At 48.7% G+C, this 22,416-nt stretch overlaps 1 protein-coding gene across 3 annotated transcripts in view; it reads right to left on the bottom strand.

Moving 5' to 3' along the window:
• Nucleotides 1–22,416, bottom strand: part of COL5A1 (collagen type V alpha 1 chain) — a 148,906-nt gene that overhangs the window by 34,869 nt on the left and 91,621 nt on the right. For all 3 annotated transcript variants that reach the window (XM_063409693.1, XM_063409692.1, XM_063409694.1), the window contains 15 exons: nt 22,067–22,120; nt 21,509–21,562; nt 19,995–20,039; nt 17,382–17,435; nt 15,987–16,031; nt 15,020–15,073; nt 14,545–14,589; nt 11,949–12,002; nt 9,530–9,574; nt 8,423–8,476; nt 7,109–7,153; nt 6,377–6,430; nt 5,796–5,903; nt 5,325–5,378; nt 2,488–2,541 (listed from right to left, as the gene is read on the bottom strand). In XM_063409693.1, coding sequence (XP_063265763.1) covers nt 2,488–2,541; nt 5,325–5,378; nt 5,796–5,903; nt 6,377–6,430; nt 7,109–7,153; nt 8,423–8,476; nt 9,530–9,574; nt 11,949–12,002; nt 14,545–14,589; nt 15,020–15,073; nt 15,987–16,031; nt 17,382–17,435; nt 19,995–20,039; nt 21,509–21,562; nt 22,067–22,120 — 819 coding nt within the window. The remainder of the gene's footprint in view (nt 1–2,487; nt 2,542–5,324; nt 5,379–5,795; nt 5,904–6,376; nt 6,431–7,108; nt 7,154–8,422; nt 8,477–9,529; nt 9,575–11,948; nt 12,003–14,544; nt 14,590–15,019; nt 15,074–15,986; nt 16,032–17,381; nt 17,436–19,994; nt 20,040–21,508; nt 21,563–22,066; nt 22,121–22,416) is intronic.

Here is a 22,416-nt window from a genome sequence, read left to right as displayed (position 1 = left end):
AGCAGGTCTTGAAAGGATCCTGAGCCCACGTGGAGCTGAGGATGGGCTCGGTGATGAGCAGCTCTTGGGGGATTTAATGCACCAGAACTCACCAAAAGCACCAAACAGGGAATCAGAGGCTGCTTAGGGCTGGAAGGGACCTTAAAACTCAGCTCATTCCAAATATTCCAAGGGCAGGGACACCTCCCACCGTCCCAGGCTGCTCCAAGCCCCATCCAAAGTCACTCCAGGCTCCTTTAAATCGTTTTATTCCACCTTTCCTGCAGGTTCCCTTCGAGGCCACAACCAGCTCACCCCAAAGCTTCTCCCCCTCAGCAATCCCAATTCTCTAACCATCCTCATCCTCTAACCATCCTCATCCCTTTTTGCCCTCCCCATTTTTACCTTTCCAGCCCTTTTTTTGTACGACTGAACAGCCACGAGCTGAACTTTGGTGTCTGGGGATGTTCAGCACCTCAGCACTAAAATTCAGCTGCCTGTGCAGGTCTTGCCCTTCCACCTTTGGTTTTCACCTTTTCTTTTTGAATTATTTAAGAACTTGGGAAGACTCTGTGCTGCTGAAGCAACAAGCTGAAAAGCTGAGTTCCATTTTGGGAGAGAAATGTGGGATTTGCATGATTTTGGCCACATAAACCAGGGGAATTGAAGAGCAAAATGGGGATATTGTGATAAAGAAAGGACAAACAAATGATTTGGGGTCGTTGCAGCTGCAAATTGAGTTATTGCACAATGAGCTGGAGGAAAAACTCCTGGAAATTTTCTGTCTTGACTCCATGGGAACACAGTCATAAACCCAGCAAATTGAGTGGTCTTAGGAGAAGCAGAGGGGGATTTATCAAGTCTGACTCAACAAAGCTTAAATTAAGATGAGGACTGGAGCAGAGTGACCCCAGCTCAGCCCATAATTCTGTATATAATTGCTTTTTTCTTATTTCAAATGGGATACTTGGGAGCAAAAAGAAAAAAAAAAAAGAAGAAATACAGATGAATAGCAAAGCTGTTACTGAAAATCAGTATTTCTGCTACTCCTAAATTTCCAAGCTGAGCTCCTGCTGCTAATGGAAAGATTTGTCCATGAAAATCTCTCTCTACACTGATAAAGTGAATGCAGGGTGATGAATTTGGTATAAAATGGTAGCAATGGTCGAATCACCCATCGAAAATTAAACAAGAAAAATTAAAAATTGGGATTATTGTGAAATAAATCAACGCCTGAAAGGTTAAAACCCCCTTTTTAATTCCTGAACTGAAGAAATGCATGGCATGCCAAGGGTGTAACTAAATATCCTCGCTACCCCCATGAAAGGCACAAAGCTCATTTGGCATAAAAGTGAGGAAAATGCTGATTTTTTGTCTTTTCTTCCCTTCTCATGCCCTGGTTCTGAAGCTGGGCCCTTGCCCATCAGATCTGCTCCCTCCCCAATCCCTCCCAGGCTGGATAATGCCAAAATTCAAGCCTAAAACCCCCTCAGGGTTGTTCCAACCTCAGAAATGCCCAGCTCCTGGTACCTTCTCCACTCCCTGGAAGAATAAAACCACTCATGGATGTGCAGGGATTCGAAGCAGCACATCCCTCCTCCCCAAAACCCAGCCCAGGGGGTTTATTCCTGGATTTTTGAGAAGGAGAGGGGTAATTCCAGAGAATTCCAGGCTGAATTTCCTGGCCATCCCTCCTCCTGGCCCAGCCAGAGCAGAGGGAAGGATGAGGACGAGCATTTGTAGTTCCAAATGAAATGAAATAATAAAAAAGGGGGGGTGGATAGAACCCAAATTGCAGTGGCAGGATATTAATGCAGTGCAAAGTGATTTATATTTGCTGGGCTCCTCTCAAAGGCGTCTGTTAGAAGTCATTTCTATTTAAATGAGAGTAAAAAGGAAACTAATTCCACTTGCTGTCCTCACTCCCCCTTCTTGTCACTGTGACCGGAGCTGGTGCAGAAAATGACTTTGTTTGTACTCTGAATCCTTTAATTCGAGCATGTTCTGCAGCAGATAAAAAATAAATCAGTATATTTAGACAATCCCTATTCTGAGAGAAGGCTGTGGAGGTGGGGTGAGAGGCAGAGACAAGGCTGGGGGATGGAACCCCCTGATTTTCAGGGTGTCTCTGAATTTTGAGCAGCTTATTAAAAGCACTGAGAGTGTTCTCAGCCATGCATTTAGAATTTCAAGTTAGGTGAGAGATGACTCTGGCTGCTTCTGAACAGACTCAGCCATCTCTAATAATTACTGTTAATTAAAGAGCTCTTTGTGCCCTGAGCAAAGTCTGACAGCTCGGGAAGGATTCAGGTTCAGAGGAGCCTCTTAAAATATCCTGAGGGGAAAATTCCCAGGGTTTAATTGGGAAGTGCTGTGCTATCACCAGCACCCTCCTGTCCTGGGATGAGCCTTTTTTGGGCAATTCCTAAGCGGAAAAACCTCTGGAGCAGGCTGGAGTGGGCTCCACATCTCTTTGGAGAGGAACAAAGCAGGAAAAGCAGCTCTTACCCGTGTGCCCTTCTCTCCGTTGGCTCCTGGAAATCCTGGGAAGCCGATGGAGCCCTTGGGGAAGAGAGAAAGGGAGAGGCTCAGGACACAGCAGGGCAGCTCTGGCCATCCCCAGCAGCACCCACCGGCCTGGAGGGACCCAGAGCTCCCAGCCTGAACCTTGAAATGATGCCTTGAGTTTTAATTCCATTTATTTCAGCCCCTGTGGTGCCCAGGGTGCAGCTCTGAGCTCACACTCAGGCTCACTCAGCTCTGCACACAGCAGGGACACAGAACAAATCCTTCTCCTGCTGCACACCAAGGACAACTTTCAGCCCCAAAGCACAAACAAGGGTGGCTGGAGGGAGAAACAAGGATGGGACCTCCCAGCCTGGAGCTGGAATTGGACAATTAAACCCCAACGTGCAAATGGACCAGAACTTATAAAAAATGTGAGATTTTATGACCATTTGTCCATTTTGTGCCCGTTTTGGGTCCACCTTGGGTGCAGCCCTGGCCAGGCTCTTGTCCTGCCCAAGGTGGATCCTTAAATGCTTTTCAATAAATCTCTGCTAAATCTCTTTCAGCTCTGTTCTAGCTCAACCTTCCTAAGGCATCACCTCGAATACCAGCAAAACCATCTCAGGTCTGGGGTGACCTCAGAAATTCAATTTTCTCCCAAAACAACACCAAAAAATAAATCCAGGGCTCATCAGCAGTCACTGCAAAGACCCAAGCCCATGGTTGTGATGGGAGCCCAGGCTGGATTTGGGATTTTAGCTCCTAAGTCACTGTGGTGCACATGAAAATTTAACTCCTGGCTTGTTCCTTTCTGATGTCAGTGCCTGGAGAATTGCTGCTGCTGCTTTTAAAATATGGATTAGTCCAAGAAAATGCAAAAAACCCTCACCCTCCCAACCTTACTCCAGATTTAAAATGCAAATTAAAAAATAAACCAGTCCCACCACAAGCAGGAAACCATCTCTAGCAGATAATTATGTCTTCAGAATGAAACAGGCATGGGTTGTTTTGTTTTGTTTTTTAAGCAGTGAACATGAATAATAAAATATGATTCTTACAAAAAACTTAACAAAACTATAAGTCCCAAAGCCTCCAGGGCATGTGAAAACTGGGCTGGAGCCTAAGACTATGGAGTGGAATTCACAGTTTTAATTTTAAAAAACGCCTTGGAAGTGGCCTGAGCTGAGGTGGGCGTGGAGAGAAGCTACAAAGGATGTTTGCAAATATGCAAATGGCAGCTTTCTTTTCATTTCAGGAGATCCTGAGTCATTAGCTAGTCTCCTTAATTAATTAGATAATGCTGTCTTGGAAGATAAAAACCCCAGTGCAAGGAGAAGGACTGGAATGGCTTTTAGCAGCAGGAAGGGTCCCAGGGGCCTGCTTGGATCCATCCCTGCACATCCCAGCTCTTCCCACCACTTTGGGACCGAAGCCATGCACGACCAGCCCTGAATTCCATCAGCTCGGGGCTGGCAGCTGCTTCTGGCCATCCCTATTTTTGTCCTGCACGAGTGGGAAGGAGGAACCTCATCCCTCAGGCAGGGGCTGAGCTGGGCTGTGTCTCTGGGCTCCCCATGCCATCCAAACATCCCCATTCCAATCCCTCCTGTCCCAAACCTGCTCATCCCATCCAAACCTGCTCATCCCATCCAAACCTGCTCATCCCATCCTGAACCTCCCCATCCCATCCCAAACCTGCTCATCCCATCCTGAACCTCCCTATCCCATCCCAAACCTACTCATCTCATCCCAACTCATCCCAAACCTCTTCATCCCATCCCAAACCTGCTCATCCCATCCCAAACCTCCCCATCCCACCCCAACCCAACCCATCCCAAACCTGCTCATCCCATCCAAACCTGCTCATCCCACCCAAACCTGCTCATCCCATCCTGAACCTTCCCATCCCATCCTGAACCTTCCCATCCCATCCTGAACCTTCCCATCCCACCCTGAACCATCCCATCCCAAACCTGCTCATCCCATCCCAAACCTCCCCATCCCACCCCAACTCATCCTAAACCTCTTCATCCCCATCCCAAACCTCCCCATCCCCATCCCAAACCTCTTCATCCCCATCCCAAACCCCTTCATCCCATCCCAAACCTCCACATCCCACCCCAGCTCATCCCAAACCTCTTCATCCCATCCCAAACCTCTCCATCCCCATCCCAAACCTCTCCATCCCCATCCCAAACCTCTCCATCCCCATCCCAAACCCCTTCATCCCATCCCAAACCTCTTCATCCCATCCCAAACCTCCACATCCCACCCCAGCTCATCCCAAACCTCTTCATCCCATCCCAAACCTCCCCATCCCCATCCCAAACCTCTCCATCCCCATCCCAAACCCCTTCATCTCATCCCAAACCCTTTCATCCCATCCCAAACCTCTCCATCCCCATCCCAAACCCCTTCATCCCATCCCAAACCCCTTCATCCCATCCCAAACCTCTTCATCCCATCCCAAACCTCCCCATCCCCATCCCAAACCTCTTCATCCCCATCCCAAACCTCTTCATCCCATCCCAAACCTCCCCATCCCCATCCCAAACCTCTTCATCCCATCCCAAACCTCTTCATCCCCATCCCACCCCAACCCATCCCCATCCTCCCCATCCCATCCCAACCTCCCCATCCCATTCCAAATCTCTTCTTCATCCCATCCCATCCCATCCCATCCCATCCCATCCCATCCCATCCCATCCCATCCCATCCCATCCCATCCCATCCCATCCCATCCCATCCCATCCCATCCCATCCCATCCCATCCCATCCCATCCCATCCCATCCCATCCCATCCCATCCCATCCCATCCCATCCCATCCCCCCGTTACCTTCGGGCCCTGCCTGCCCGGATACCCAGGCAGTCCTGGCACTCCGAGTTTTCCCTGGAACACAAGGAAAGGGAATCAGAGCCAGCAGGGAGGGGGTGCCAGGTGCAGGGAGGAGCAGAGCAGATGGGATTGGTGGAATTAAACTTTGGGGCACTGAGGGAATCCCAATGGGGACATGCAGAGTGAGCACTTTAACAGTGCTGGGAACCAGTTAGGAAGGGTTGTGGTTTTATTTAAATTCATTTAAACTAAACTTTCAATTTCTCTGTATATTCCCCTCTGATTTTTTTATCTGTACCCAAACAACCCCAAAAAAGACCAAAGCCTCGATGTGGCTGCCCTAAACCCACCTCCCTCCCCTCACACCAAACTCCCACAGCTCCTCCTCACCCCTCTGCCCTGAACCTGTCCTGGGACAGGCAGGAATGGGAGGGTTTAGTGAAAATCATGGAATTCCCATCCCTGGCTCACCTTCTCTCCAGCAGGACCGAGAGGACCTGGGTCTCCATTGGGGCCAGAGCGACCTTTGGGACCTTCGGGCCCATCCTCACCCCGAGGGCCAGGGGGGCCAATCTCCCCCTGTTAATAACAAGAGAAGTGTTAATTAGGCAGGCTCAGGGTTTGCTGCCAGAGATATTCCATGGCAGAACGCTGGGCCTCAGCAGGAGGCTCAGGAGATTCAGCTGTGCAGTGTGACCAAAGCTCTGGGGTTTATTCCCAAAAATCCAGGTGTTATCCCATCCACACTCGGAATATCTGCACAAACCCAGCCCTCCTGAGCTGTGATTTCAGCCCTTCCAGCTCCCTCCTGCTTCCCAAACTGTGGCTGGGTGTGCAAAGCAAGCCCGGGGAAGGGTTTGGTTGTGGGTTGAGCTGGGAACTGCAGGATAATTTTGGGAATTACTGGGAAATCTGAGCTGTAGGCACGGACTGTGGCACTGCCAGCTCCAGCACAGGGGACAGCAGTGCCACTGTGTCACACAGGGGAGCAGGAGATGGTGCAGAACAGACTCTGAGCTGCTGGATTGACCCCACGGGTGCCAGACTCTCACCCGATCTCCTTTGATGCCCATGTCACCTTTGAAGCCAGGGAAACCATCTTCACCCTAAAAATGGAGAAGGGAAAATCACCCAAGGTGTAGAGATGGGAAAAAAAAAAATAATAAAAAATCAACGTTTCTCAAGCCTCATTTGTCCAGGGAGGACAAGCTGAGGTCCACACATCGCCTTCTCCAGGTCCTTGGAGTGCACAGACGGGAGGGGAAACCCACCCCAACCCCCAGAGAACCCCTCCAGTGTCCCCAAATGTGCCCTGCATCCCCTCCTGGCTGCAGGGCAGCACCACAACCAGGCCCAACGTGAGCAACGAGACCCTGGCAGTGCTGGGAATTGATTATTTCTGAAGTAGAACTGGTTTTATTTCCACACAGGAGGTTTCACACCTGGCTCCCAGGCAGCCTCCAGGATGCTGCAGTATTTCCTTCAGCCAAGGTTTAATTGCAATTAATCAATAATGCAGCTCATCCCACAGATAATCCCTGAGAGGCAGTGAAGACTCCTCCCACAAAGTTCTGAGGTTGGGGAGATCCCAAGCTAAAGGTTTTTATTTCATTTACTGCTGGATTGCTGGGGAGGGGCAGGAATGAAGGAAAGGTGCTCAGTCCCCTTTTTTCTCCCCCAGGAAAAATCCCTTGTGCAGGAGAAAACTTCCCAGGGAAGATCCTGTGGGATCCAGCACAAAAAATGCTCAGAAATTGCAGGAACACAACCCAAAGTGAACTCACCTTTTCCCCCTTGGTGCCTTTCAACCCACGGACTCCATCTGCTCCCTTGAGAGAGAAACCAAGATGTCACCAGGGCAAAGTTTAGAGTGAAGTAATTAAAAATCACCATTAATTGTGGGGGTTTCTTCTTTCTTTGATGTTTAATTGTATCTCTGCAAACTGTGGTGCTCCTAAACATGTTATTAATTAAATATCAACTGCTGCCCTCTGGCTTTTGGCTCATCAGGGAGCATCTTATGGTCCCAAACTTCTGCTGTCTTGATTTGGTGGGTGGGGTTGGTGGTTTCTATCCAAAAGTTCTGTTTGCAGGGATAAAATTCACTATGAAATTTTTTTCCTGTCTGTATTTTATATAAAAACTAGAAAAAAAATTTGGTATCAACACCAGCACAAGAAAAAGGAATAATACTTTTTTAAGAAATAATACTTTGCTTGGGTATTTTAATTATATGTCAAGAAAAAAATAATTAAAAATCCATCAAGATTTGTGCAGCAGAACAGGGCTCTGGTAAGGGAGGAAAGATATAAAATATATTTATGGCTAAAAACCCAATCAAACTTTTTTTTTCCCCAAGCTGGAGGCTGGTAGGGAGCAAGACCTGGACTGTGGGGTTTGCTGCAAAACACAATTTCTTTAACTCCCTTTAAGGTGAAGCAGCTCCACTTTAATGGAAAATCCACCATTCCCTAATGGATCACTGCGTTTCCTCTGCAGCCTTGCAAGAAATGAGCTGGAATTTTGCTCTGGTTCAATCCCACCTAAAGTTTGAAGGTGGAACAGCAAACGGGTTTGAGAGGGTTTAACCTCCCCTGCCTCGCTCCCCAGGCTGTGTGTGCATTCACCAGTGCAGATCCCTGTGGATTAATGGGATTTTTGGGATGCAGGATGCATCTGAATTAGCACATCCTGATGGGTATAAAACCAGAGGAGAGTGGGGAAAAAAATCCCCCACTGCCTCAGCAGCAGCAGGAATGAGGCAGGAGCTGGAATTCAATCCATGGGAAAGCTCCCCCAGGCTGTGCCTGGCAAAGTTTGGGATCAGGAAAAGCTGATGGGGAGAGGCTGCTCTGGTTTGTTAAACTGGGCCTGAGGTTTACTCTGGCTGCAAACTGGGAAGAATGGGAATGGGAGAATGAGGGAAATCCCTCCAGAGTGCTGAACTGGGGTTATTGAGGAGCAGGGAATTCGTGTTCCTCATGGATAAAATGCTGGGCAAGACTTGCAGGAGCAATAAATGCACTGAGGTGGCCCTGAGGGGACACCTGTGTCCCCCAGCAGAATTCCAGAATTCCACTGCTCCTGCCTCTCCTTACCTTCACTCCCCGTGGTCCTGGGTAACCAATGGGGCCCTGAGGGCCTGGGGGACCCTGAGGGGACAAAAAGCAAACAAGAAAAACACGTCAAAAACCGAACCAAAGGTGCAGTGAGGAGGAGAGCGTGTGGAAAACACATTTCCCGTTTCCCACATGGGATAGGAATGGTAGCAGCCACCTGAAAACAGCCCAAAATAACCCAAAATAACCCAAAATAGCCCCAAATAACCCAAAATAGCCCCAAATAACCCAAAATAGCCCCAAACAGGAGCTGCAGGAGCATCACCTCCAGCAGGTGTGGTGGGCTGATGGCAAAGATCCATCCCACAGGAAAGGGAGGATGAGGAGGGTCAGGATGGCACAAACTTGTTGGGAAAGGGGATTTCTACATCCAGCATGATTTATGTTTTGGGTTGAAGGGAACCAGGGAGGAGGAACACGTTCTGCTGCCTCCCTGCTTCCAAACCATCCTGGTGATGCTCACAGAGAGGAGGGATCACCCCCAAACCATTCCGATTTCTCCAGAGGAAAGGGTGGAATTTTCAGCCTCCTGTGACACCAGAGGGACAGATCTGCCCGGGGGCTGTGCCCAGCAGCACTCCTGGATTCCCACCCAGCCGGGCTGAACTCTGAGCAGAAACTTTTGACAATGCAGGGTTTGCTGAGGGCCTGGGCTGCAGCAGGAGTGCAGCTGGCAAATCTGGACAGACAGACCCGTGCATAATTCAAGGGCTTTGGCCTCTGGCAATAATCTCAAATATATTGTTAAAGAGAGACCTGGAGGGGGAGAGGGGGGGAAAAAAAATCTATTTTCTACATTCCCTGTGCCACAAAGGATATTTATTTGTGTCTGTCAAGAGCAAGCTGCCTTTCCCAGGTTCAGTATTTGTGTGTGCTGCTCTGTGGGGCACTGCTGGCCAGGAGAGCTGGGAGGAGCTCAGACCAAAGAGAGAGCCAGAGAACAAATCTGGGCTCAGCTTCCCAATTTGAGCCAGGTTTGCTTCTCAGCACCTCCCCTGCCCCTGGAGATCCCTGTGGAGATCCCTCTCCACCCTCAGCTGCCCTCACCCTCCTCTTGGCAGAGCTGAGGCTTTTGTGGACACCCACCTGACTGCCCTTCTCTCCAGGAGGCCCTTCCTTGCCAGGATGACCCTGTGGATAAAAGAGACAAAGAAAAGAGAATTTGGGGGTTTAGAGCACATTTGATGCTTTGCTGTGATTTATTTATTCCTGCTCCCCAGGAAATTCCTGCTGGCCCCTCCTGAAGCCACCTCGCTTTTCCCAAAGGGAAGGGAACAGCATTTGGATCCTTGGTGCTTTTCCACCTGGTTATTTCTAATTTTCCCCTCCAGCAGAGGAGCACGAAGCATTCTGGAATATTCTCTGCACAGCAGAACACCCGGGCGAGTTCAGCAGCAGAGCAGCACGGGGATTTTGCAGGTAGGAGAGGAGATAAAATCCTGCTGGCAGGAAATTTGTGAAGGTCAGGAAATGCCCAGCCTGGTCAGAGCCTCTCATCACCTTCAGAATTCCTGGAGTCCAGCACCAGATCCCTGCCAAGAGCTCAGCTAGCCTGGATCCCTGCTAGCCAGAGGCTGGCTGGAGCCTGGCCAGCGTTCCTCCTGGGATTTGCTGCTGAATAATTCAGCATCCCAGAGTTTCCAACACATTCCCATCACCTTTAGAGCCTTCTGCTGGGGTTGAAGGCAGTCAAAATCAAAGTGTGAATTGGTAGAGTTGGGAGGGTCAGTGAGAAAACGAGGAATGCAGGAAAGTGGTTTTGAGTGGATCCAAAGTGGAGCTGGGATGGGAAATGACTTTGGGGTTGGTAATTTCTGCAACATCACTGAGCTCTGAAGGGCACTCAGTGCACTCCCAGGGTTTTCTAAGGGTGATGGAAACACATCCAGCTGCTCTAAGGCCATTCTGCACTCACTGGTGTCTGCACTGAACTCTCTCCTTTAAACACGAATTTCTACCAATGTCACAAAGAAAATTCCGAGCATTTCCCATCATCAGTTTCAGGAGGAAATGTCAGACAAGCCAAACTGCCCAAACCAGGCTGGTTTAATAAATGAACAAAATGACAGCTGTCATTCCTGCACCAGCAAAATGGGGGGAGAAAGCTCAAATCCCAGTTTGTGCTGTGATTTTAACAGCACCAAGAGCACCACGGCACAAAGGATCCATAAAACCACTCCAGGATGAACCCGCAGCAGGATTTCAAAAGCTTTGGTCCACCCTGCACTGAATCATCCCCATTTTCACCGTGCCCACCTCCCTGGCTGCTCCCAAAGGGATGAGCAGCTCCCAGGGATCTTCCAAGGCACATTTCTATAAATAAAACAATTTTTCTCCTTGGAAAGAGCAACCCGAACCCTCAAACGCTGCCCACGTGTGGGAAAGGTCCCTGTCCATGCACAGCCACTCTGCAGCTCCTCCAGGCTGCCTGAAAATCGGGTTTCTCCAGCAGAGCCTCCCCGGAGGCTGCTGCAGGAATTTCACATCAAAACCTACAGATTTAGAGATGTCCTGGGCTTTGCTGGAGCTGCTCTGTTGACTCAGCTCACAACTGCAGGGATGTTCCAAGTGCCCTCCGTAGGAATGGCGATCCCAGGGTGGGAAATGCAATTTTTCTTCTTTTTTTTCTTTTTTTTTTCCCTCTGCATGTGCAGAGTGAAACGATTTTTCGGTTTTTTTTTCATTCTTAAATGAATGTCTCTTTGAGATGGGTAACAATGAGATCATGTTGAAAGGCCGCTGATTTTTTTTTTTAACTTATTTTTTCAGTGAGGAGCAAATGTTTAAAGGGGGATTAGAGAGGGGGAAGCTGCGAGGATGGAACATTGACGGGTGATTTCCACCGGCCTTTATCTCTCCTGTGCAGAGGGCAGGATGGGAATAAACACACACAGGATCCATCCCTGCATCCACAACGCAGAGGAGGAGAAGGAGAGGGGACAGAGGGGCTGAAGAGGGGGTGAGAGCACCCAGGGTGAGCAAAGCTGTGCTGGAGCTTCCCAAACCCACCCCAGCCTCCAAGGAGGGAGAGCTGACCTTGCAGGATGTTGGCTTTTTCATTATTAAACCTTTTTTTCCCATCTTAAACCTTTTTTTTCCCCATCTTAAACTGTCTTTTTTTCCATCTTAAACTGTTTTTTCTTCCATCTTAAACTCTCCTTTCTTCCATCTTAAACTCTCCTTTCTTCCATCTTAAACTCTCCTTTCTTCCATCTTAAACTCTCTTTTCTTCCATCTTAAACTCTCCTTTCTTCCATATTAAATTCTCTTTTCTTCCATCTTAAACTCTCTTTTCTTCCATCTTAAACTCTCTTTTCTTCCATTCCAAACTCTCTTTATTTCCATATTAAACCTCCTTTATCCCAGCCCATGGTTTTTCCTGTTTTTACCCTTCCCATTCCCTCTTTTTGAGCTGTGAGGGGCCCAAATCCCACCCTGGGCTCCCATTCCCGGGTGGGTGGGTGCAGGAGCAGCCCCAGCAGGGAGGCAGGACAGGAGCACTTACCGGAGGCCCATCAGCACCAGGCATGCCAGGCAGCCCAGGTTTGCCCAGCGGGCCCTAAAACCAAAGAGAAAAATCAGTCAGAGCATCCCAGGACCCCTCAAACCAAAGAGAAAAATCAGTCAGAGCCTCCAGAGCCCCTAAAACCAAAGAGAAAAATCAATCAGAGCCTCCAGGACCCCTCAAACCAAATAGAAAAATCAATCAGAGCCTCCAGAGCCCCTAAAACCAAAGAGAAAAATCAACCAGAGTCTCCAGAGCACCCCAGGACCCCTCAAAACGAACAGAAAAATCAATCAGAGTCTCCAGAGCATCCCAGGACCCCTCAAACCAAACAGAAAAATCAGTCAGAGCCTCCAGAGCATCCCAGGACCCCTCAAACCAAACAGAAAAATCAGTCAGAGCCTCCAGAGCATCCCAGGACCCCTCAAACCAAACAGAAAAATCAGTCAGAGCCTCCAGAGCCCCTAAAACCAAAGACAAAAATCAATCAGAGTCTCCAGAGCATCCCAGGACCCCTCAAACCAAAGAGAAAAATCAATCAGAGCCTCCAGAGCCCCTAAAACCAAAGAGAAAAATCAACCAGAGCCTCCAGAGCATCCCAGGACCCCTCAAACCAAAGAGAAAAATCAATCAGAGCCTCCAAAGCCCCTAAAACCAAACATAAAAATCAATCAGAGCCTCCAGAGCATCCCAGGACCCCTCAAACCAAAGAGAAAAATCAATCAGAGCCTCCAGGACCCCTCAAACCAAACAGAAAAATCAATCAGAGCCTCCAGAGCATCCCAGGACCCCTCAAAACGAACAGAAAAATCAATCAGAGCCTCCAGAGCATCCCAGGACCCCTCAAACCAAACAGAAAATCAACCAGAGCCTCCAGAGCATCCCAAGACCCCTAAAACCGAAGAGAAAATCAACCAGAGCTTCCAGAACACCCCAGGACGGGGATTTCCAGCCACATTTCCTGCTTTTCCCAGCTGTGGGAGGCTGCAGGGATGGAAGAGCTGCCACAGATTTAGGGAATCCTTTATCTCGGTGTTCCAGCACCCTGGGGTGCTGCAGGGCTGTGCTGGCACCTCTCACACAGCCAGGATGCAGCAGAGAGAGCCCCACGGGAGCTCCAGGCACCCCCAAAATCCCGGGGTGCTGCACAGGGTGAGGACAAGGGGAAGTATCAAACCATGGGGTCACAGCCCCAAAAAATGCCCTTTTTGGGGTGAAAAACGGCAAAAGAGAGGAGCTGCCCCAGCTGGCTGCCCTAACACTGCTCAGTGAGCAGCTTTTAATTAGCAAACTCTGATTTCTCACACGTCAGGAGGTGTCACTTGTCCGGCAGAGCTGTCACTGTGCTCCTTCCTGGGGGGATTATTGATAATTGCACTCCAAAGGAGCAGGAGGGGACACACGGGGACACACACAGAGTGTCCCTGCTCTGTGGGAGCTCAGAGAACCCTCAGCGACCCCTCTGAAGGAAAAACTCCTTTAAATCCTGATGGTTTCAGAGCTCTTGGAGGAAATTTCTCCCTCTTGAAATCCTGCTGGTTCCAGAGCTCTTGGAGGAAACTTCTCCCGCTTTAAATCCTGCTGGTCCCAGAGCTCTTGGGGAAATTTTTACTCCTTAAATCCTGCTGGCCCTAGAGATCTTGCAGGAAACTTCTCCCTCTCTAAATCCTGTTGGTTCCAGAGCTCTTGGAGGAAAATTCTCTCTCTTTAAATCCTGCTGGTTCCAGAGCTCTTGGAGGAAATTTCTCCCCTTTTAAATCCCACTGGCCCCAGAGTTCTTGGAGGAAATTTCTCCCTCTTGAAATCCCGATGGTTCCAGAGTTCCTGGGAGGAACTTCTCCCTCTTTAAATCCTGCTGGTCCCAGAGCTCTTGGGGAAATTCCTCCCTCTCTAAATCCTGCTGGTTCCAGAGCTCTTGGAGGAAAATTTCTCCCCCTTTAAATCCTGCTGGTTCCAGAGCTCTTGGGGAATTTTTTACTCCTTAAATCGTGCTGGCCCTAGAGATCTTGGAGGAAATTTCTCCCTCTCTAAATCCTGCTGGTTCCAGAGCTCTTGGGGGAAATTTCTCCCCTTTTAAATCCTGCTGGCTCCAGAGTTCTTGGGGGAAATTTCTCCCCTTTTAAATCCCACTGGCCCCAGAGTTCTTGGAGGAAATTTCTCCCTCTTTAAATCCTGCTGGTTCCAGAGCTCTTGGAGGAAATTTCTCCCCCTTTAAATCCTGCTGGCCCAAGGCCAGCACCAGCCCCACGTTGACAGCCAGAAAATCAGAGGCAGAGGGAAGGATCCATGGGCTCTTCCCATTATCATCCCCCTCAGACTCCCCAAACCCACAGAAAAAGATGAATTTCCAATCCTCTGCTCATGTTTTACCATGGGCTGCCTTCAAAATGTTTCTCCTCAGAGGGGAAATGAATGCAAATATGATGAATTAGAGGTAAACCGAGCTGGCTTGGTCTCTCCTCTGTCTGGAATGAGAGGCATTAGACTTTCATGGCCACGGCTGCAAACAGATGTTGCACATGGGGCAAAGGAGCAGCTGAAGGAGCAAAAATGCAAATCCATGGCTGAGGGAGGCCAGAGCTGAATTTCAACTCACTTTCTCTCCTGGGGGACCGATGGCGCCTTGTGGACCTGGAAGACCCTGTGAAAAGCCAAAAAAAAAAAAAGAAAAGTAAATTTAAGGTTGTTAAGGAGCAAGTTATTCCTTCCAAGTACATCTTTTCTGTCCATTATTTTAATTCCTGTGAGGGCTGGGGGTCTTGTGAGGGGCAATAAAATGTCCAGAGAGCTGCACGGGCTGCAGGCAGCCAGGCTCAGCCCAGGAGGGAAACAGGGATGCTCTGAGGAGCAGAATTCCCTGAGAGCCACGGGAAAGGCCTGGATATCTGGAGGAGCATCAGCACAAAAGATGTGACGTGGCCAAAGAGGCTCCCTGGAGAACTGGGGGATCCCACACTTGCAGGAAGATTTGGGGCTGGAAATGGTTCCTCCAGCCAAACCTGCTGCTCCCATTCCTGGTGCTGAGTTCTCCCCACTTTTTCCCAGCTGTGGGGAAGGAGATTTGTTCTTACCTGAGCCCCTGGGTTCCCCTGCTGTCCTGGGGGCCCTGGCTCGCCCTGGGGGCCCTGTGAGGAGACAAGGGCAGGGTGAGGGTGGGGAACCACAATTCCTGGGTGCTCCCAGTTGTATCCCTGTATCCCCAGTGCCTGGATACACCTGAGCTGGACCCACACCCTCCCACAGCTCCCTGAACCCTCTCTGACCTTCTCCCAAGAGCTCCTGGAAACAGCTTTTCCCACTGGGAAAAGGAAAGGAGGAGTGACTTGAAGGCACAGTGACTCCTCTGCGAGGATTTCCAGCCCAAAGGAGCTGAGCAAGGCTCTAACACCACCTGGCTCTGCATTTATTTATTATCCAGGGAATCCATCCCATCCCATTATCCCATCCCATCCCATCCCATCCCATCCCATCCCATCCCATCCCATCCCATCCCATCCCATCCCATCCCATTATCCCATCCCATTATCCCATCCCATTATCCCATCCCATCCCATCCCACCCCATCCCACCCCATCCCACCCCATCCCATCCCACCCCATCCCATCCCATCCCATCCCATCCCATCCCATCCCATCCCATCCCATCCCATCCCATCCCATCCCATCCCATCCCATCCCATCCCATCCCATCCCATCCCATCCCATCCCACCCCATCCCACCCCATCCCATCCCATCCCAGGCACAGAAAGGTTTTTTCCCCTCTCTGTTCAATGCCTCTATTTTTATATTCATTAGCCCAGTGCACATCTCAAGTAAAATGTTTCATCTTTCATGGGGAGATAATGTGTAATTCCATCAGAAATTAAAATAAATTAACATCCATTTGCTGCAGGAAAGATGTTCCTGGTGTTTTTCACAGGCTTTGATAGGAACCTAGACCAGGCTAGAAAGCAATTAGTGAATGTATTCTAACAGAATTTTGCATTTTGCCCTATAGAAAATCTGAACTGCCTGGAAAAATGTGCAGGGAAAACTTACCACATTCCCTTTGGGACCTGTTTGTCCATCCATGCCAGCCACACCCTTTGAAAGGATTTAAAAAACACAGCAGTAAGGAAATATCACATTATCTCACACCACAAAAGCAGGGAAATTGCCATAAAAAAAAAAATAATAAAAATATCAAGGAGCCTTTTGGAGCATGTTGAAAGGGAGTAATTTCCTAGAGGTCCTTGGTAAAGCAGCCAATTCCATGGATCCAGGTGAATTTTTAGAAGTAATTTTGGTGGTTTCCCCTTTGGTTTAACCTGCCTGGGAGGCACCACCAGCACCAGGCTGAGGCAATCCTGGCTGGATGCATCCCACAGGGAGCAGGCAGAGGAAAACAGGGAATTACCTGGCTGGGGAAGAGCCAGGGCTGTGCTGCTGGTGCCAACCCAAACCTCAAACACTCCCTGAGCACCTTCACTGGGAGGGGAACATGGAAATGTGCCCTGTTCAGATTCCCTGTTCAGAATCGTGGAATTGTTCAGGTGGGAAACACCTCTGGAATCCTCAAATCCAGCACTGACCCAGCACCGTGTTCACCACCCAGCCACGTCCCCTGGTGCCACCTCCACGTGGGGTTTGGGCACTCCCAGGGATGGCGATTCCAGCGTTCCCTGGGCACTGCTTGGCAGCTCTTTCCTAGAATTAGGAATTCTTTCCTAATCCCCACCCTAAACCTCTCTTTGAGGCCTTTTCCTCTCCTCCTGTCACTTGGGAAAAGAGACTGATCCCCCCCAGCACAGCCTCCTGCCAGGGAGCTGGAGGGAAGGAGACTTCCCTGAGCCTCCTTTTCTTCAGGAAAATCTTTTGCTGTGGGGTGTAACACCCCACCCGTGGGAGATGAGACAGTTTGGGAGCGAATCCTGACTTCAATCCCTCCTCATTAAATTCCAGGAGCTCACAGCAAAGTTGTCACCACGTCCCAGGAGGGGTGAGAGGCCACAAAATTCTCCCCATTAAACCCTGACCCCTTCAGCCTTGGGGCTGCGTTTTTAAGGGCTGGGATTCCAGCGAGCAGCAGTGATTTAGGGAGAGCCTCTGCATCAGCACTTCCAGGGACGAGGTCTCCTGAATAAAATCCCACATGCTGCAGCCTCAGCTCTGGCCTGGAATCTGCAGGAACTGCTCCAGAGCCCCGAGGCGGGAGTTAATGGCAAAGGCACCGTGTTAATAACTCCCATTCCTGCCCTGCAGCCCGAGCAAGGCATTCATATTTACTCAGGTGGGGCAAATCTGCCGTGCGTGGACGTGACACCGCTGAGGGAAGGCAGATCTGAGTTTATTTTGGGGACAGCGCTGCTCCTCCTTGCCCAGATGTGGCACAAGATGCAGCTGGATGATCTGCTGGGGTGCCTGAGGGGGTTTGGCTGCAAGGGGGGGACTCACCGGTGGCCCCGGGGGTCCTGGGGGTCCCTTGGGGCCCAGCAGCCCTCGGGGTCCCTGTGGGGAGAAAAGAGGGTTAAAAATCCCAAATCAGCACGAGCACCACGCTGGGCACGGACCTGCAGCAGCTTTCCCTGAGTGACAAACTGGGAGAGAAACCCTGTGGGCACAGACCCCTCGATTATAAACCTCAATAATACATTTATCCCCTGCATCGGAACAAATTCGCCTTGAACCAATTTTTTAAAAATTAATTTAATCCTATTCCTGCGTAATCCTGTAACCCACACTCTCTGCAGCCAAGTCAGCTGGGAATTCATGAGGGATGACCTGACAACACCAATGGATCTTCCCCAAAATCCCTCCAGATTGGGATTTAATCATGGACAATGCACACCTCAGCAAGGCTGGGAAAGGTTTCCATAAATGAACATTTTTAAAGGCTTTGGGTCCTCCAGCATTCACAGCTCAGGACTGCTGCTCTCCTGGTGTTTTCCTTCCACTCCTTCCTTTCTTACAAGATTTAATCTGGCAGGGAAATTGGGTGGGATTGGAGTCCTCAGGGAAACTGGGTGGGATTGGAGCATCACACGGAACAAGGGAAACACTGCAGGAGAATTCGTATTGAATTTGAATATATTGAATATACAGAATTTGTATTCCTGCAAGGGGAATTTTTGGGAATCCCAGCCCCTCCTGGAGCCCTCGGGGAGGTTTGGAGTGGGAGGAAAGGGATGGGGTCTGTGAGCACTCACTGAGAGCTCAGCTTTTAATCACAGCCCCTTCCTGAGATGAGGGGAAATGCTGGGAATTTGGATGGATGGAGCTCCTTCCCTGCCACGGAGGAAAGAAAATCATCCTTGATTGATGGGCACTTTTATCTGTCAGCCCAAATATTCCACAGCCTTCTTTTTATGATGCAGGGAGAGCAGAGGAATTAAAATGAAATATTTCAGGGTGGAATAGGAGACATTAATGAAATGGCTTTTCTTGGAGGTCGTGGGGATTCAGATCCTGCAAAAATTTTGCAGCTTCCAGCAAAAACTGGATGAATCCAGGGGTCTGTCCCAGGCACTGGAGACCTCCTGGGCTAAACCAGGAACCCAGAGCAGGAACTCCACTGGTGAGGGCAACTGGAAGAAACGGAGCAGGATGAAGGAAAATCCATTTGGTTTCAGCCACATTTGGAATGACATTTTGGCTGAGGGCAGAGAGGACAAACCCCCAGCTTTGTGTGCATTCATAGCAAAATTCCCTGCAATGCAAAATTCCCTTTATCCTGGCCATCCCACAGATTTTTACTCGTGCTGCTGAAATAAAAATAAATTTCCCTGCGTGTGTTGCCCTCATTTAAGCTCCTCTTTTGTTGCCGTGTTACCTGAGCACATAAAGGCTGTTAAGAAGTTAATAAGCCATAAGTTATTGCTTGGACATGTGCTAAGGAGATAGCTGAGTTGATTAATCTTTCCCAGAAGTTAATCAGACATCTTGTCTATAATTTAGTTCCAGCCAGTCTGTAAATGCCAACCCTTCCCTCTCTCCCATGAACTGTGTCCAGCAATTCCCATCAATTAATCTCAGGCCACCACGCTGGGCCTCAGCACGGGAAAATCAGAGATTTGGAAAGAAATGACAGATAATGTTCTTTTCATAACAAAGGAAATGCATCCAGGATGAAATCAGCAGCCAACAACTGCAGAAACCCACGGCCAGCCACCAGCAGAGCTTGCACTGTCAGTAAAGTGAGAAATACTCAGTATTAGGGGGAAAAATGCCTTTTCAGAGTATTTAATTGACCGACCGTATTTAATTGACAGCCCAACTGTCTGTTTGTTTGGGGTTTTTTTTTAGTGGGGATCTCCTTGAAAGCTTTTCTTTGCCTTGGTCCAAAAAATTTGTCTGAGATCTCCTCCATCCTCAGGACAGCAGGAATTCCCAGCTCCTCCTCCACGTGGGGTCCAAGCATGGACAAAATGCAGATTTAGGGTGTTTTGTGCACTGGGAGCAGGGTATTGACCCCACTGAGGTTAAATAAAAAACTCTCCTTGGGTTCAATCCCACCAGGATTTCATCCTGAGGTTTGTGAGGAGCCCCTGGCACTGCCCAGCACAAAGGGCGGGGAGTGTGTGGTGAAAATGCCCCTGCCCTCAGATAAAAGCCTTTTCTCACTGGAATTTACTCACAAAAACTCTATTTTGTACCTATTTACCACACCTAATTACTACGCCAGCCTGATTACCTCAATCCCAAACCAGGGAGAAGGATACAGGCAGGAAAAATATCACATTCATCTGAGTTTTACATTTACAGTTATGAGTTTTTCTGAGCAAACCAAATCGATGAGAATTTTTTTTTTCATTTAAAAAAACCCAATCAAACAAACAAACAAAAGATCTCCCACTTTGGTGGGAGTGAAAATAAGTGAAAATTACTAATGAAAATAAGCAAAGCAGAGTTGTTCCAGCACAGCCACTCTCAAATTGTTCAGGCTGGGTTCAACCCCTGCAGGATTTCAGGGCAAAGCTGCCCATGAGAGCCCTAAAAACGCCTTTTCCATCCCAAATCCGTGCCCCAAGCAGGGCTGTGGGTGAGAAGGCAGAGGAGGGGGATACTCACAGGTTCTCCAGGGAGACCTCGGGGTCCAACTTCTCCATCATCCCCCTGGGCAGCAGCAGAGGCAGCAAGAGACAGAAAAAAATCGGTTTTAATTCAGTCACCACAAAGGGCTTTTTGTCCTTTTTTAATAATATTCACCCAGAAAAGCAACTCAGGGCAGGTGAGACAACAAGCACGAGGTTTAACACCAAACTGAGTGGCAAGGCAGGGTGGGAACGTGATTTAGCCAAATTAGAACTCCCCAGATAAACCAGAAAAAGGCTGATTCTTCACCCTTCTTCACCTAAAAATAACTTTGCAAATAAGATAAGTGTATTTTCACAGAACTTAGAGTCATTTTAAAATCAAACAATACTTCATACGAATAAATTTTGGCAGAAAGAATTTGAAATTATATGAATGTCATAAAACTTACACGTAATAAAACCTTCAATTAATAGGATGTAGACTTAACATCATCTAAACTTTATAAAACTTATCAAAACTTTAAAAAACCTCTCCAATCTCCTGCTGGATACTCCAAATCCCCATAAATTCTCCAGGGTGCTTCCCCTGGGTTGCTTTTAAATCACCCCAAAGCTGAGGCTCCCTTAGGAGCCCTCCCTCCTGTGCTGTTAAATCCCTTTTTTCTCCCTGCACACCTGGAATTGTTTCTTTTTCCCTTTGGGATTCCAGTTCTGCCTTTCCTCCTTCCTTCCCCCTCCAGTTTTGCTCTGTTCATCCTCAAAGCTTTTTACAGGCACGATGAATTCTTGTCTTTCTTCTGTGAACTCGTGTCTACTTTATCTGCAAAACTTTTCTGAATTTTGTTTTGGAAATACCCGTCTCTATTTTTATACTAAGGCAGAGCTACATTATCCCTCCCCAGCCCGTGTGAGGGAGGTGTGATTATTTGATTATTTGATTATTTGATTATTTATTTGATTATTTGATTATTTATTTGATTATTTGATTATTTTTTTCCAGGGAAACAAAGAGCCCAAAGTGGGAAGAGAACATCGTGGGAGGGGATGGGAGCCTGGGAAATCCACGCTGCCTTCAGCATTTTCAAGCTCTCCCCTTAAACCAGAGCTGTGATCACTTAGTCTGGGCTTTGCTGAGCACTTTCCATTATTGCCTGAAGGGGAATTGAACAATTTGATCTCTGATTCCCGCCTCTGTCTGGAATTTCTGCTCCCCAAGTCTCCATGCAATCCTCTGGATTTCAGCAAATCAGAAGCGATCACCTGATCTAGTCACATTTTTCTTGTGCTAATTTTTTGTTTGTTTTTGGATTTTTTTGTGTGTTTGTGGCGTTTTTTTCTGTTTGCCGCTTTTTTTTATTTTTCTTTTAACAAAACTTGAGTTTCCTGACCACATCTTTAAAGCCAAATTCTTCTTCCCACTTCATCTCCCATCTCCTTGTCGCTCTCAGGGAAGGCTCAAGGACTGGGAGCTCCTGCCATGCCTGATGCTGCATCTGCTTCTTGTTTCCAGGGTTTTTTTAGGAATTCTGAATTCCCAGGCAGACTTACCCTCTCCCCATCCTCTCCAGGAGCCCCCGGGGGGCCGTGGGGCCCTGGCTCACCCTATAAAAAAAAGGCAGAAAAGGCTTCAGAGAAGGTGCAAACGCTCTGCCCATGGACACCAGCGGGGAATGCTGATGGAGAATTCGATAATTTGATTTTTCTCTCTGTGCTGGAGGTCCCTGTGCCCTCTCTCTCTGCTCCAGGGAGGGCAGGGACACCCAGCCTGCCAAAATAACCACCTTCCCCCATTTTTTCCTCAAATTTTTTAAATTATAAAGCAAAGAGTTTGAACCCACTGTAATTGCAAGCAATTCCCACCCTCACTGCACCAACCCCCAGCAGGTTTTGCCTCTTGCTTTGATTTTCAGGCTGCACTTTTGAGGTAATTTTGTCCCGATTTGGAGCAGCCCCAGGAGGATCTCAGAGGGATTTTGCAGCTCCCTGGGATGTGAATGCTGGGATGGAGCTGGGACATCCCACAGGCTCTGGGGACACCCATCCTCTCTGTGCCTCCTCCTCCTCCTCCCCAGGTTTGCTCCCAGCCAGAAGAGGAGCAGAACTCACCCTGTTTCCCTTCTCACCAGGCAAACCAGCCAAGCCATCAAAGCCCCGGTCACCCTGAAAGCAAAAACCACTTTAAACCACATTTCCAGCCGGATTTCAGCACCCTCCCTGTTTGTTTCCTTTCTGTGGCAAGGAGGGATGGATTTTCTCCCTCAGACATTCAGCCTTCGCCTTCCAGCAGAGCAGGGATGATCTCAAAGTTATGGATTAAAACAAGGGAAAAAACCCCAAAACCTCCAAGTCATTGCAGAGCAGGGATGATCTCAAAGTTATGGATTAAAACAAGGAAAAAAAAAACCCAAAACCTCCAAGTCATTTGGAGTTAAACTCTCCCCTCTCCCCCAGGTTTG

The sequence above is a fragment of the Prinia subflava genome, chromosome 12 (genome assembly GCF_021018805.1).
Source record: "Prinia subflava isolate CZ2003 ecotype Zambia chromosome 12, Cam_Psub_1.2, whole genome shotgun sequence".
Taxonomy (NCBI): domain Eukaryota; kingdom Metazoa; phylum Chordata; class Aves; order Passeriformes; family Cisticolidae; genus Prinia; species Prinia subflava.
The sequence above is the reverse complement of the archived record's forward strand: the minus strand, read 5'-3'. Positions and strand labels throughout refer to the sequence as shown.